At 35.3% G+C, this 15913-nt stretch overlaps 2 protein-coding genes across 2 annotated transcripts; both read right to left on the bottom strand.

Annotated features, from left to right (window-relative positions):
* Positions 1-447: 447 nt before the first annotated feature.
* Positions 448-6401, bottom strand: LOC114381861 (protein PRD1). Its single transcript, XM_028341085.1, has 9 exons — positions 5928-6401; positions 5738-5850; positions 5480-5655; positions 4667-4975; positions 3521-4484; positions 2717-3425; positions 2149-2429; positions 1334-2000; positions 448-917 (listed from the first exon to the last, which is right to left on the bottom strand). The coding sequence occupies exons 1-9, from the start codon at positions 6363-6365 to the stop codon at positions 696-698; spliced, it is 3879 nt and encodes a 1292-aa protein (XP_028196886.1). The 5' UTR covers positions 6366-6401; the 3' UTR covers positions 448-695.
* Positions 6402-8389: 1988 nt separating this feature from the next.
* On the bottom strand, positions 8390-14924 carry LOC114380924 (protein transport protein SEC23-like). Its single transcript, XM_028340055.1, has 12 exons — positions 14042-14924; positions 13761-13934; positions 12973-13134; positions 11954-12096; positions 11724-11799; positions 11396-11568; positions 11205-11286; positions 10781-10858; positions 9982-10143; positions 9641-9904; positions 9345-9449; positions 8390-9129 (listed from the first exon to the last, which is right to left on the bottom strand). Exons 1-12 carry the CDS (start codon positions 14777-14779, stop codon positions 8983-8985), a joined length of 2304 nt encoding a protein of 767 aa, XP_028195856.1. The 5' UTR covers positions 14780-14924; the 3' UTR covers positions 8390-8982.
* Positions 14925-15913: the final 989 nt, after the last annotated feature.

Below are 15913 nucleotides of genomic sequence, written 5' to 3'. Positions count from 1 at the left end.
ATATTCACTCGCTATGCAATTCTTGTATCTGCCCCTTAAGAAGCCGTATTTATCTTGCCTCAATTAATTTCTCATCTCGCCAAGAAATAATTGAATAGTCTAGCCTCACTATGTATCTATAGTTTATCATAACTACGTTTTATTAACTCCTTTTTATAAATTGTAAAACAAAAACTTTTTTATAAATTAAAAACGATGCTACGTGTCTTATAAAGATTAATGGAGACTACAAACAAATGATGGTTTCGGATCATAAAATAACTTCTCTATCTCGCTAACTTGTGAAACAAATGTCAAATTTACCTTATTTAATAACTTCTGGAAAAACATTAAATTTCATCAAGTTAATCAATTAAACGTTATATATATAAAGAAATATTCAACACAAATACAACAAATTAATCTTAACTATGTAATCACATATAAATAATTTTAAAAAAAAATTGGTGGAGGCAAAATTGATTTTTCTTTCCTTCTTGTTTTCCCTTCTCTTTGTCAGATACAGATACATGATGACAGAAAGTATGCAATTTAGTTGTTTTCTAAAGACATTAGTCAACGTAGAAGCCAGTGAAGTCGTAATATCTATGTCTACTGAATCATGTTTTTAGTTCGTCAACGAATTCCAGACATAGTTGCCCTTACTGTTTGTTAGTTGGCAGATAAGATCCAAGTGTCAATGGATTAGATGAACACTACATACAACTACCATTATCTACAGACAAGGTACTGAAAAACAGCTCAATTTCTTCTAAGAGCTTCTTACTGCCCGTATCTAAGTACGCCTCTGATGTCATTAAATCAATGAGATACTCACAAATGTCTCCCATATTATACGATGTGGTGAGGACCTTCTTTATCGGCTCATTTGGGAGATCCTCTTGAGCATTGTTACTGTACATACGCTTTCTGCATTCCTGTAAATATCAGAAATGGCATAACTATGTGATACAACCTTACTTTTTTCACATTCTAACTTCTATACCCATTTTACACTTCTCTCCCTTTCTTCTGTATCCCATAACCAATAATATTTGCGACTTTTTCTTTTCCTTCCTGACTCTCTTTACTCTCAAGGTATATACATTTCAATGAGTGTTAAAGAGGATTATTTTTTCTTACTTAAATGTGTTCGCATACACCTACGTGTTTTTCTTATGCTGAATCACCATTTGTCAGTATCAAATATCAATGGACCTTATAGATTAGATACGCATGAAAGAATCTTTGTCTGTGCTTTACAAATATAAAGAAAAAATGGTGCGTATGGTGCAAACATGGATAAAGAATAAACTAATTAAGGAAACCTAATACAAGACTAGGAAGGAGTTACCTGGAGCATTTGATTTATAGTTGCAATTTGCTCTGTACTTAAGAAGTTAGATTTCAGTAGTTCTCGAAATAAAGCCAAAATCTCCGAGCTCAAGTTACTAGCAGAAAGGTTCCCCAATATGCCAGATATGCTTGAATTATCAAACACAGATCTCATCCACTGAGGGATTTTATGCAGTTTCAGCAACGCAATAGCTACAAGCACTGCAGGCCTTTGGTTGTTCATGAATGATTGTGATGCTAAAGCAGGAGCTGCCAAAGATACTGTCATCTCCTCTATAATCAATCTACACCAGCTACTCTCTTCTAAGACTTTTGTTTCCTTTGTCAGCTTTTCCCATCCCAGAATCATTGACAGACAGAGGGAACAATTTGTAGCCACTCTCAGATCATTATAGAAAACTAGCCCTTCCAATATACTCCTTATGGACATTATGTACCCAATAGTACATCTCAACTCTTCATGATTACTGTTTATTTGATCTGATATTCTTTTAAATAACTCTAACAGGCTATAAGAAGCAGCAATCTTGATTACAGTTGAACCAAAATGCAGAAGTCTGCACAAGTCATGGCAACGGATTCCAATGAAGGCTAGCGGCTCGGATGGATTCGTTGAAGCAAAGAAGCTTTGCCAATCCACGAACCCTGGTAGAATAGCATGCAAGCTAGAATCGAAAATTTAGGATTGACAACTCAGTTTTTTAAATATTTAGGAAGGAAGTACAAGGGGTGTAAAATATAATATTCCAAAGTCAAGTTACACATTCTATGATAAAAAAAAAGTTTTCTTATTGCTGATTCGAACCGGCTTACCTTTTAACGGCGAAGTAATGAAGCAAAAGAACAAATATTAAAGTTTCTCCTGTACTTGTTCCCTCGTCATGGTCAACCAAAGCAGGTCCCTTCGAAGAAGCCGCGCAGACTACAGTGTTGACCATGGAGATTATACAAGTATTAAAAAGAATGGCCTTGGAAGTCTCTTCAAGTGCTTTATTGGTGGAAAGATGCAAAATTAAGGAAAGAATGCCAATAACAAAGAGGCTTTCGTCACTCAAGATATCAACCTCTTTGGATGGAATTGAACACTCCATCATCTGCAGAAGTGGTAACGTGGTGTTAGAACAATCATTAATCTAAATCATTGTGTTTTCTAGTAAATTTAGGGGTAGTTGGTTAGTTATAGAATTTTTGTAATATCAGAAAATAGTACTTGCATAAGTTGCATTCCATCTCATCTCTATTTGGTTTTGTATTTTAGATTATATCAATTTATTTCTTGCCTTTCAGAAACTGAGACATAAAAATCAGAGTCTCTAATCATGATCATGATTGAATTTATACGGGATGCAATGTGAATAAATAGAAGTTCAGCTACCCACACCTTCATGGTTATCGCTACCCAGCTTTGATCAACCGATAGTGTTTCAGGATGCACTGAACTCAAAGTGTTAAAAACCAAAATCAAGATGGACATGTATGTTGTTGTCGACAAGCTATTGCTCAAATAACACCAAGTCCTGATTGTTGTCGCTATTCCATGCAAAGATAATTGTTCACAAGCAGCTGGACAGACGAGAACCATAGTTGCCATGACATTCAGAACACATATTATATCATATTCCCGGCCTTCTTCCTCCAAGAGCTGTGCTAATAAGCACACGAAAAGTCTAGCTCCATAGTTATCTTCAGTTGATACCAACTCCGAAAGTGTCTGTACATTTACAGTTTGATAATTGTTTCCGATAATTATGTCAGCCTCTTCTAAGTTATAGCTTCTGCAGAATTTCAAAATCTGATGGCTTAATGAGTTGATTATGTTCTCTTGTTGAAACAGCCACTTCAATGACACCGTGTGAATTCTTGCTGAAAGTAAGTCCCATTCATCATTGTTTATGAGCTGGAATATTATCTCCTCCGCATCTCGACTATAGTGAATTTGGTAGTTCATACTGCCAAGACCCCTTAGTGAACTGTAAAGATTCACCAGTCGTGTCACGGTCAAATTATCAGTGGTCCGATTATGAAAATTGCCCCTATTAAGAAGAATATATTGTTCAAGAGACGCTAAAATCAACTTCTCATCTGCAAGTCTGGCAATGAAAGTCAGAAAACTGTTAGGGAAAACAGTCGTCAATGAATTGCCAATCAGGGGGATAGTAGTATGAAGTTTTGGCAGTTCAAGTACCTTTCATCATATAGCGAACTGGTGTACATAATCAGCAAAACAGCAGATTGACAAGAAGGCAAATCCAAACTGTTAGTACTCCTTTGCCCAAGCAAAAAGAGTAAATCAATAGGATCGCGAGGCAGGTGCAAAGCAGCCTCTCTAATTGGTTGTCCAGAATCATTTCCCAGGAGAGAATCCATGAGTGAACTGAGCAACAAATATATTCTATTTTTCATCCTATCTCCTGTAAACAAACCCAGACATTCAAATGAAAAACTGAACCAACCGATTGAAATCAGAGTCTCTGCAAATTCCATGGAATTAATACTAGAGTGCAGAAGCAATATCGAATGAAAAGTTTCCAGCAATCCCAGGGCAATGTCCTCTTCCATTTCATTGATGCCCACTACAAGCCATGGCAGTAAATGGGTTCTGCATATATCTAGAATGCCACTTCTAAGCTCCAGCTTACTAGAGTTAATGGAGTTTCCATCATGACTATATGCATATGCCTCTTTAAGTAGGTACAAACATTGCAAAATTTGGTTTATGTTCCTTTCAGAGACAGAGAGACAAGCTAAAATGGCATGGTTCGTTGCTTCCTCAATCGATTTTGAGAGATCTAAAGCTCCATTACAAGATGGAGATCTTATAAGAGCAACAAAGATAGAGCAGACCATTATAAACGTCTCGGGAATCATACCCATCTCCCCATCAGAATGCTTTCTAAGCATTCTTATCAAAACAAGAATCAGCTCCTCTAGTTGAGAAGTTGATACAGATCCAGGGCACTCAGAAATGCATTCATAAATGAGCTTCAGTGTCTCACATTGCACGGGGTGAAAAGGAACTTCAGCCACATAACGTAATGCTGGAATCAGAGTTGAGATTCCAACAACGAGTCTTAGTTTAAAGGTTTCCTCAGCAGTTGATAAAAGACCTAGTACCTGAAGGCACATCTTGACTGCTGGGTCCTTATACTCTGTTCATTAATAGAATAATTAGTAAGCCACCTAGGTATAACAGTAAGGTCAAAAACTAAGTTCTGCATTCACGAGCATATAAAGGAAAAAGTTGAACTAAGCTAAATTAGATTTAGAATTCGTCTAGGCAAGAAAACGGCCTTGTTTCAGTTGTTTGGCAATTTCTATACACAGTTCTCACCTGATAATCTTAATATTTCAAATAAATAATCTGCAATATTTTCTTCCACCAAAACTCGAATCTGATAGTCTGAATTTCTGACCGAAGACAAATAGTGAAAGAGTAAATCTAGAGTGCCGATTTGGACTTGACTGTCTGACGAAAGTAATGGGCCTTTGATGGCTTCAGCAAACAGATTTACCAGAGATGTGCCCTTGGTTCCGTCCTCGGTTTCTTTAGAGTTAACTCCTCCATTGGAAGACATGTTACTAGTATCGTATGCACATTCTTCCCTGAGCAAATGTCTTCGAGCCAGCATAGTCAAAAGTGCTAATCAACAAAAAAAAAATGGAAAGTGTCAGTTCAAAAAAGAGACAAGAACGAAAGTTATGCTGTAAACTATGGCATCTTACTATTACTGAAAGTGAAATCTATTCTGTAAACTGTGGCCATACTGACTTCTAACCGGCCTTGGAATGATTAACATCAATAACTCGTTCATTAAGACAAAATGGTCATCAGATGTGATGCATGACATGACGATGTTTCTTTTTGTCTACGTATGGTGAACATGTAACCGGACCTTTGCCTCTTAAGTCCTAATAGTAAAGGTCTAATGTTCTATACCACGTTTTCTTGTATCTATGAGTAGTTGAGTACCTGTGAGACAAATAACAAATCTCTTTCAGAGAAAGTGTCCTAATGTCAATCTCTACCCATCCAAAACAGGCTTCACTCAGGAGAGGCAAAAGTTAAAACAAACAAGACACTCAAGATAGAAGTCTCAAATATTATTTTCAAGGAACAAAAAATAGTGAGGAATTGATAACGGACCAATACAATTCAAGCGAACATCATCATTTTGAGTCTTCATGAGAACATCCACCAACAGATACAAGATCTGTGGACAGAAGGGAATCAACATATCACTTCCATCTCCCCCTGCTGATGTACTCTGAAGAACATATAGTTTGTAAAGGACAAAGAGAACCTCCCCGCGAATCTCCTCACTGCAGCAAGCGAGCAAAGGACTCACCACATGTGAAACAAATTTGAAAGACAACAGAACAGCATCCAAGACATGAAAAATACCTCGGCAATTGAAGGCCCGTAACAAGAACAGAAATGAAACTATACATGTCTTTGATGTGTGCATGGAGATTATCATCCTTCTCACAATTCAGAAGAGCCCCAAGGCAGTGAATCTGTAAATTCAGAACAATAGAAACAGTCTGTGCATAGGAAGTAGAAGGAACGAGGTGAAAGTAAGAATGGAAATTACCATGTGCAACTGAGGGGAAGTCCAACCCAAAGCAGCGGAAGCGATGCGATCGGAAATCCTAGCGATGAATTGGGAGCAAAGGGAAGGATCAGCGGAGGAAGAGAGAGAGAGGATGAGATGCGTGAGCTGAGCGGCGATAGGTTGGTCGTGGAAGGAGGAGAGGGCGGCGAGGAGAGGGGAGAGGAGGAAGTGAGGGTGGAAAGTGAGAAGGGATTGAAGGAAGTGAGGGATGGAGAGGGAGCGAGAGAGCTGGGAGAGAGCGTAGGAGACATGGACGGTTGGGGAGAGAGGATTGGAGACAAGGTTGGAGAAGCACACGAGGCAGAGGGAGCCACCTTCATCGTGCGTTTGAAGGTTCAACGAAGATCGATGGCCCTGAGAGCATGAAATTGAAAAGCCACCGTCATCCTGTGACTCTGAATCGCCGCGCCAGTACATTCTCCTCTTCTTCTCTAAACTCAACACTCGCCACAATATTGCTTTGCGCGCCAAACTATTTTTAAACTCTACAGATACTGTTAAGCTTAAGCTCCGCGTGTGTATGCTGAGAAGTGAGAATAGTTAACCAACTTTTGCATAATGAGATGTAGCAATGTATTAAATTTGGCTAAATTGTGAAATTCATGTCACAAACTACGATGCAGTCATAAGTTAGTTTTTAAAAGATAAACAAACAAAAATTTAATCTTTAAATAGTGTGATAAATTAGTCTTGTTTGTGAGATCATTTTATCATCAAACTGCAATGTTTAAAAATCAATTTGATAATAAGGTATATTTTTGTAGGATCAATTTGATATTAAGTTGTAAAATTTGAGGACTAATTTGTCATTAAACTATCTACATGACTAATTTGTCATATTTTTTTTTGCATATTCAAGAATTAAAATTGAGTTTTTCATCTTTTAAGAATCAATTTGTCAAAAAACATTCAAGAATGAAGTTGACTATTTATCCTATTAAATTTATAATTCTTCCACTACAATTTTATTATGATGTTTTAAATTTTGAATTTTTTTATTACTTATTTTTATTAACCTTTCATTTGTTTCATCTGTTTTTTTATTTTATTTTCAACCTTCTAAATTTAATCTTTTTTATATTTTAATGGTTTTTTTTAAATCAAGCAAATAACAATAAGAACTTAAATAGACCTTAAATAGAGAAAAATTAAATATACATTCATGTGATACATTTAATACTATTTTTACTTAATCACAAGTTTCTTCTTACAAGTCTTCATGAAAAGAACAATTGAATATTATTTGTTTAGTTTTATATTTTATATGTGTTTCATTATAATATATTTGAATCTTATTTATACTACTCATATTAATAAAATAAATATTAAAATTCTTAATAAATATACGAAAAAAATTATGTAACTTTTCAATAAGAAGATGAATTATTTTATTAAATGAAATAGTAGTTTTCTTAATAGAACAACAAAATGGTAGTAAAGTTCTAGTGTTAAAAATTAATTATTTTTTGTCGACTTTGGTTACTTTATTTTTTTTTTTACAATTTTAGTTTTTGATATTATTCTGTTGTTCTTATAAAATTATAAAATCTTGATACGAGTCCTGTTTGTAGTGAAAGATATTTATTTATTATTTAAGAAATATTTTATTTGTTTTCCAATATAATATATATATAGTTGTCATATTGTTAGTGAAGAATGACAAAAATTAAAATTGTAAAGTAAAATTTTATAGATACCAAAACTAACCAAATAAGTTATAAGAACTAAGTCTGAAATCAAAAAATAAGTACATTATAGGAATTGGAATTATATTTAAGTCTAAAAAATCATATTTAAGTCACAAATTAATTTCTTAATTTTAATAAATTTCATCCAAGAAAAAAATTATATATATTAGGAATTTAGGATTATTTAATAGCACAGAAATATATTAGTATTAAATGTAATGTGATTCAATTTTGAACATCACTACAAATCACTCTTTTTTTTCATTTTTTCTTCCCATCTCTCTTATTTTTTGTTAAAAATCTTAGTAAAATTAATTATAAAAACTAATTTCAAAAGTAATATTTCTCTTCAACAAACAACTCTTATTTTCGCTTCATGTAAAATATGCTTTTAATTTCTGTAATTTCAATCTTCCAATTTTTTTATTAATTTTAATCTTTGTAAATTTTTAAGGTTTAGAAAATAATTCTTATCGTCACTTATTAATGTCGTAACGTACATTTAATTAGTAAATATGTCATGTATTTTTTTAATGAAAAATATGTCATGTACTTAACCATCAAAATATAAATATAATTGCTAACATGACATAACTAAGTACATAGCACGTCAGAACTCGGTATTATCACTATTTTTTAAATTGTAAAATTTTGAGAACTAACACTCTAGAAGTTTTACAAATCTAAAATCAAATTTAACCATATTTACAAGAACTCAGAAAAACATTTAAGAATGACCCTCTTCATGCAGGATTGGAAGTTAGAATAAAAACAGCGAGCATTTAAAAGTATCCATTTCCATAGAGATGAGTCCTATACGCTTAATTCACAATATACAATACAAAACAGTATCAAGAGAATGATATCAAACTCAACATGACAAAATGGCTTTCGTTACTTTGCTACCTGGGGAACATATAAAAGTAAAAGAACTATATAAATTAATCCAGCTGAGGAACCCAAATTTTCAGATCTGGGCCAAGACAAATGGAAAAACTGAGTCAAAAATATCTCCCTCATTTGCTATTATGCTGCTGTAGCAGTGGTGGGGGCTCTTAACTCGATTTTCTATCCTTTCTTTCCGCAATACCCAAACTTAACAACATACTTTTGAACCCTTTATTTTCTCCACAAAGAAAAATCGATCAGAACCCTAAAGAATTATGTTTTAGGTCTTCCTTATTCTTCAATTCATGCAGGCTCCGGCCTTCTCTTTGTTAAGAACAAAGGAAAGAAAGGAAAAGTACTGAATGCAACAGCACAATGCAGGATACACATATCATTGGTGAATTCCCCAAACCAAAGTCCAGAACCCATAAAATGTCAATCTCTACTATTATCTGCCCTCAAGATTGGACAGCCAACCTTTGCAGATGCTCAAAGAAAACTTGAAGGCTCACATCATCAGTAAAGATTACATCTGAACCAGCAGCCATCTCATGTGCATTGTTATACGTTGCTGAAGGATTCAGTTTTGCTAACAAGAATCTAGCCTGTTAAACATCAATGAAAACATAGTAAGTTTCAGACGACAACAAATCTAAGCTTAGTGACTCAACAAAAGGAAACAAATAAGACTGCTAATATGTTATGTTGTGCAGGGGTAGGAAATACTCCACATCATGATATGATGAATTTCAGGAAAAGAAACCACAACAATTAATGAAGACAAATAATACTCAAACTGGTCTTGGTAAACTATACTGACCTGGGAACCATGTTGGTCACACACTACCAATCTAGGAACCGGAAAACGTTCTCTAATTATCATTTGGGCATCATCATGTGGAGCTCGCAATAGTTGTGCAAATGCCTGTGCCATATACAGGTTATCCACAGGGTGAGAAAAGAAATAATGATAAAAATGGATCTGAATAAAATAACTTCCCCAAAAAACTAACAAAAAGTAACTAAAGTTACCAACAAGAAGGATACATTTTAAAATCTAAAAGATCATTTGCTGGTAACAATGATTTCTATAGCAGGATATGACAAAGCACAAACCTGGTGTTCTGGTTGATTCTGGTATCCCAAGTTGCGCCATTGAGCTATTGTCATCCCATGAAAAATAACCACACTAAAATATGAATCTAGCAACAAAATCTTGTCTGCAGCAATGGAAGCCACATCTAACAATGCTGGTGCAGGCAGCGCATTAAATGAATATGATATCAATGACGGCTGAATCATAACAGCAGCATTACTAATATTTTCCCTGTTTAACAACATACGGAAATATGCAGTCTCGTCTGGACTGTTGTTAAAAACCTGTCAACACATTTCAACACTCGCAGTTAAATAAAGTTTGAAAAGCAGAACAGGAAGAGAATTACAACAAAAGGTACCTGTACAAACTGCGAGCGTCGCAGATTGAACATAAACTGAGGGAAAAGTGAAAATGATGGGTTTAATGTAAAAGATGATGGATCATCCTTGCGGTAGTCACCAAACTTTGAACAGAGGCGAATGAGAAACCGATCCAACCACCGTGTAGCATCAAATGTTTCCTGATCAAACAAAAATATGGTCAGCAAGGGATTTGTTTCTACAAGTTTACTGAAGAAATTTTGCCACAGATAATATGATAGAATACCAATTGGTAAACTAATAAAATATAATTCTGAATACAAAAATCACACTCAATACAGCAAAACAGTTGCTGTCCCAGAAACAAAATCCTCCTACAGAGTATATTTTGTCCACAAACTGAAAATCACAACATAAGATATATCCCAATACATAACTGCCATCAGTTATTTTCTATGAATTACTGCCATCATGCAATTTCCAATACAGAACTAATACATAATTACTAATACAGGATAAGTTATTTTCTATCACATGCATTCGTAAATCCTAATAATAACTTCCTCCAATTAACCAATGGATCCTTCCTAACCAACCCTTGGTTACCATCATAATACATGCCCAACAACCAAGGATTTGATAAAATGGTTATTTGCAGATTTGAATGAAGAGAACAACAGATAGTAAACATGTTCTCCTAAATTTTTTGTTTTCCGAAAATAATCACAAATGAAGATATAATTTACTATAGCTTGAGAAAATAAATCCCAATGGTCTTAAAAGTTATTTTAGGTGTACCAAAGAGAACAACAGATAGTAACACAACTTGTGACATACCTCACTCTCCATTTTCAGAGAAGCAAATCTAGCCATTACAACTGCAGCAGTTTCTTGGTCAAATCCTTGAACCAATTCCTGACGAGCAAAATGATACAAGTAATTAAAAATCCTGTATTTATCAATTTAACGATTTCCTTGTCAATAAATAATGATCCTACATGGCAAATAATGTAACTATAAGGACTAGACTAATTCATTTCAGTTTATTTCAAAGGTATAGACAATGAACACGCATAAATGTATATTACATAACTTGAGAATCAGACTTGACAGTTGACAGCAAGAAAAGACAGTAAAAAGGATAAACATTCAAGCTTCTTAATATTATGATAATTGTAGGAACTCCAAATATTTCTTTGACAATGTCAATGACAAATAAACAGGCATCCACTGCCATAGATATAAAAAAGGCTGAAACTACCTCAGAGCTAACAGAACTATCTACCCATCTTCTAGTTACTGTTGTGACACGAAGCACTGATTGACCACTTGGGTCCTGGTAACTGCAATAAGAACATGACCCTTAATATTCAACACCCCAGTGCAGAAGTGCAATGAGGTACAACATAGTGCATATATCAGATCATATTAGTGAAAGTTCTGTGACATAACCTTGTAAGGAACTGTAGGTACAATTGTGGGTTGATAGCACCAGGGGTGTTTGAACGATCACTTGATGAAAGATCAAACATCACAGTCAAGCATGTACTCTTGTCAAGGCCACACATCTTCCATGCTGTTGTGTTTCCCTCTCCTATAACAGTATCAGAAACAGAAGGCCCTTTCTACAGTATGATTGTAGCCATCAAAATCAGGAAATATCACATATTGATTAAGTCTTAGTTCTATAACTTTGACTGACCCAACACCAACTCCAATTCCAGAGTTGATAAGCAACACAAAATTAAGAGTTTCAATTTCAAACAAAAGAAGATCCAACCTTTTCCAACGAAGTGCAAGGTCCAATAATTCCCTGAATTTTGATTTCCTTGGAGCAATTTATCTCCAGGGTTCCACTGAAACAAAAATAAAGCTTGCAGTGAGCACATCTGATAACAGATAAGGAGAAAATGTCTGGAGAAAATAAGAGACAAGGGAAGAGAGAAATGAAAACGTATCCACAAAAAGAAAATATTAGTTGAACATTTGAAATGATGAGAGAATTCTCACTTGAAACAAAGACCAAGAGATTGCTCCCCATCCTCAAAAACTCGCTTAAAAGAGTCCTTGAAGACTGAATGACCAAAACTTTCAGACAGGACAACAAGACCACCGGTTCTTTCAACCGCAACTTTAATTTCTGCAACTCCAACCTTTATATTTAAAGCATCCATGAATCAGCACAAGACTGAATGAGTGTAATTAGTTAGATCCAAATTGTTTTTCAATGCAACATTCTGAGAACATTACCAAATACGAACTCTATTTTCATGCATGGCCACTGCATAATATACACAAGAACTTTCTTGTATACCCATAATAAAGTCAATCACAAAAAATTCAAGATTCAAATTTGAAATATTACCAGATTCTCTCTTAAGCAGATAAAATAATTGGCAATCATGACGGCTGGCACCATCATATAATCACCCAGATGGATGGAAGTGACACATTTATTAACTACATTGAAATATAGCTTTACAGGTCTTGTAGCCAAGTGTTGCCAGTTACAGGAAAACAAATGCAATTTGGAATATCTACTCAGATAAGCCTGTAAACCTTCTTTGAGGGAAGGTGACTTGTGGATAAGAAGATGATTCTAGTTAGTCTGTTAATGTAAGGTAAAATATAAGGTATTTCATGAAATGAAATTAAGAAAAGAGACACAAGAATGATCCCTGAAGTCCTCCACTGGTAATGTTAAGACTTGCTTCTTTTGATCTCATTTATATTTAACGAGAAAAACATCTGTAAAAAATGTCTTATCTGTGCATTACATCCAAGAATACACAAAATTGTTTAAAAAACTTAAAAGTTAAAAAAATGTCACTATCAAACATCATGGTTCATGGCAAAAATGTTAGGTTAAATGCCTTCCATTGTTTGGAAAAATTGCGCTGCATGGTAATATTACACTTGATTATCAGAACTCTCACAACGTGCTTCAAAGTCACACTTCCCAAAACTCATCAGCACTTACAAGTGAAAGAATTCTTAAGGCATGAGAAAATCAGTATGCTGGCACAAACCTGATCAAGTGCTGATGCAAAAATATCTAAAACGTGACCCTGGCTAACCAGCTGTTTTGCGAGACCCTCATAAAATTTGACTGCTTTCTTGAAGAATGGTGCTGCATCTTTATCAAGATCTTTATGAGAACGCACCGGGTCAGATAGATCTTTTGACACAATCTGCAAAGAAATTTGAAATCTAAATCTTTGGCAACAGAAACATTTAATACAGGCAAGAGCAAGCATAGCATCATTGACCTCAATTCCCTTCCCCGTATACAAAGTTTACCGTAAAAACTTGTGTCCTTTCAGGTCTAAATTACGACAAAGTGACAAGAATTGCCCCCATTTTATTCTCTGTCCAAAATGCCAATGACACAGAAGAAATCAAATCTTAGGAATATCCTAATAAACAGTAACGGGCAGGATGCCTAATTGCCTATCACTTTTTGAAAAAACCATGACTATTAGTTGTTCAACATCTTTTCAAAAGCTTCAGCTTCTAGGGTAGCCAGTGCAATTTATGACTTCACTGCAACTCCACTTCCATGCAAGTGAGAAAAAACATATATATTCAAATTTTGCACACAATGAGCAGATTTCATGAGCAGTATCTAACAAAACACCCACGAAACTTACATACTACCAATTGACATAGCTTGACTACAAAACCGCTAACTGTTCCTATGGCCACACATTCCCAACACAAAGTTTGATGATTGCTGAATATCCCTTTAAGTCCTAACACCAACAGGGAAAATGTCATCAAATTACACAGCAAAGAACAGAACAGCAATTTAATTTACCGCGCCAGGTCCTTCCGTGCATGGCCCACCAACCAAAGCTATGATTCTAGCACCAGTCCCAGGATTACAAGCACTCAGCAACCCCGCGGCAACACTCAATGCAACCCCGGTGCAGCGTGCAGGGCGGCGCCCAGGCGGAACCGGCCATTGATCCATCTGCAATTCATCCAGCAGCTGCAAAAAAAAAAAAAAACACCCAAATTACCAAACTGTAAACAATCCATGGCAACATTGAAACCAAAACAAAGGACAGTAAAAAAAAACTGTAAAACAAAGAATACCGCATTGAGAGTATATTCACACTCAGAAGCAGGCAAAAGGAAGCGCGTGATGCCTGAATTGGGGAATCCACCGGCACCGGCGACACCGGGAGCAGCACCCTTGTGAGGTCTCCTTCCGGAAGCAGAAAGACCAAGCTGATCGAGAATCTGTTCTGCGGGAATCTCCTTGGAGCCGCGGAAGACATAAACCTTGGACATGTCGGAGAAGCCCAATTCATAAACCTGGACCTGAGTCCCGAATGAAACGAAGCCTACGAGGGCGTTATCGGGTAAAAGACCAATGGCGCGACGAAGCGCGGATTTGAGGAAGTGGATCTCCTCGTCGATGAGGCAGGTGTCGAGGAGGAAGAGGAAGACGGGGGAAGGGTTGAGGGAATTGGAGAGAGGGAGGAGGTACTCGACGGTGGTGTATTGGGGGTAGAGTTCGCCGGGGAAGTTGGTTTCGGAGATGGCGTGGTAGTGAGGGGGGAAGTGGTTGCGCTGGTAGCAGAAGGGGCAGATCCAGATCTTGGCGGTGAAGTCGACGCGGGAGAAAGGGTTGAGGGCGGAGGAGCAGGTCTTGCAGCGGAGAGGGGCGTACTGGAGGCGGGGGATGTCAGGGTGGGGACGGATCAGAGCCACCGTCGCCGCCAGAGGGATCACGCACTTGCTCGATTCAACCTTCGTACGGGGCCACACGTTCCACGTCATGCGGACTCCGTCGAGTCCCTCGGGATCTGGGCTCGCCATCTCCGACATCGTTCGTCCTTCGATCGATCACGCACCGACGCGCACGAGCAATTCAATTTCCGTCGTCGCTCGCGGTGTCGCCAATGCAATGTGCTCTCTGAGTCGTCAAACACTCTTCAATTGTTAACAGTTATCCGACTAAAACGCCCAGCAATCTAATACGGGTGGTTTTCTATTCATCATTCAACAACTAATTTAATTTAATTTAGGTTGGTTTATTCTTAACTTTTTTTAATTATGTAGTTTCTTTTTTGCATCTTAATTAATGTATTTTTTCTTGTAATAAAAAATTTATAATTAAAAAAACATTCAATGGACGAAACACTTATTTATAAAATTAAGTTTGTGAATTAGATATGTCAGTTTGTACAACACAAATTCTCTTCCAAACATGCTATAATTTTTTTTTAAAAAAAAAACGGTGTACCAATTATTTTATTCCTGTAATTCACATGAAAAATATTTATTTTATATGAGTAAACCTTGCAATAAATTTGTATTTTTAATATATATTAATTTTAAATTTATAATAAATAATTGATATTGAGATATAAGGTTATTTTCAAGAGAAAATAGTTCATACACTCCGTAAAAAATTGATAATAACATTTTATTATAAAAAATTGAGTTTATTGATTTTTATAATAATTATTTTAAAAATAATATCAATTTATATTTTTATTGGTTAACAATATAAAATAAATATGGATTAATTAATATTTCATGTTTGAGCGACAGATTGAATGGTAAACATGGACCTTGGTCCCGTCCTTTAACATTCTTTGTGAGAAAAAGTTAATAAAAAAAATATATAAAAAATTATAATTTTGTATTGATATTTGCTTTAAATTTTCTGAGTAGTAGATTATGTTTTTGATTTTATCCAAAAAACTAATAATAAATATTTTTTAAAGTTATTATTTATTAAACAATTATCTATTAGAACTTAAATATTTAAATAATTATGTGAAAAAAATTGAACCCCTTTTAATATACTCCTAGATACATCCCAGAATACTTTTAGGGTATTTAATTAATTACTAACATTTCTTATAAACGTGTTAATAAAAGACAAACTTACTGTAAATATTATTTTAATTTAGCTTAAAAATTATTATTTAATATTAGTAAATTTAGGTTTTT

Source organism: Glycine soja, chromosome 13, assembly GCF_004193775.1.
Source record: "Glycine soja cultivar W05 chromosome 13, ASM419377v2, whole genome shotgun sequence".
Classification (NCBI taxonomy): Eukaryota; Viridiplantae; Streptophyta; class Magnoliopsida; order Fabales; family Fabaceae; genus Glycine; species Glycine soja.
Note: the sequence above shows the minus strand (reverse complement) of the source record. Positions and strands in the feature narration are given on the sequence as shown.

What these genes read in the sequence shown, in the direction of transcription:
- LOC114381861 (XM_028341085.1), bottom strand. Translation starts at nt 6,365, where the DNA reads ATGTACTGGCGCGGCGATTCAGAGTCACAGGATGACGGTGGCTTTTCA. An exon ending in GGGTAGCGATAACCATGAAG is followed by an intron (nt 2,430 to 2,716) that starts GTGTGGGTAGCT and finishes CCACTTCTGCAG; the next exon opens with ATGATGGAGTGTTCAATTCC. An exon ending in CATTACTTCGCCGTTAAAAG is followed by an intron (nt 2,001 to 2,148) that starts GTAAGCCGGTTC and finishes TTTCGATTCTAG; the next exon opens with CTTGCATGCTATTCTACCAG.
- LOC114380924 (XM_028340055.1), bottom strand. Translation starts at nt 14,779, where the DNA reads ATGTCGGAGATGGCGAGCCCAGATCCCGAGGGACTCGACGGAGTCCGC. An exon ending in TTGCATCAGCACTTGATCAG is followed by an intron (nt 12,097 to 12,972) that starts GTTTGTGCCAGC and finishes TTAAATATAAAG; the next exon opens with GTTGGAGTTGCAGAAATTAA. An exon ending in CTCTGAAAATGGAGAGTGAG is followed by an intron (nt 10,144 to 10,780) that starts GTATGTCACAAG and finishes TTGTTTGATCAG; the next exon opens with GAAACATTTGATGCTACACG.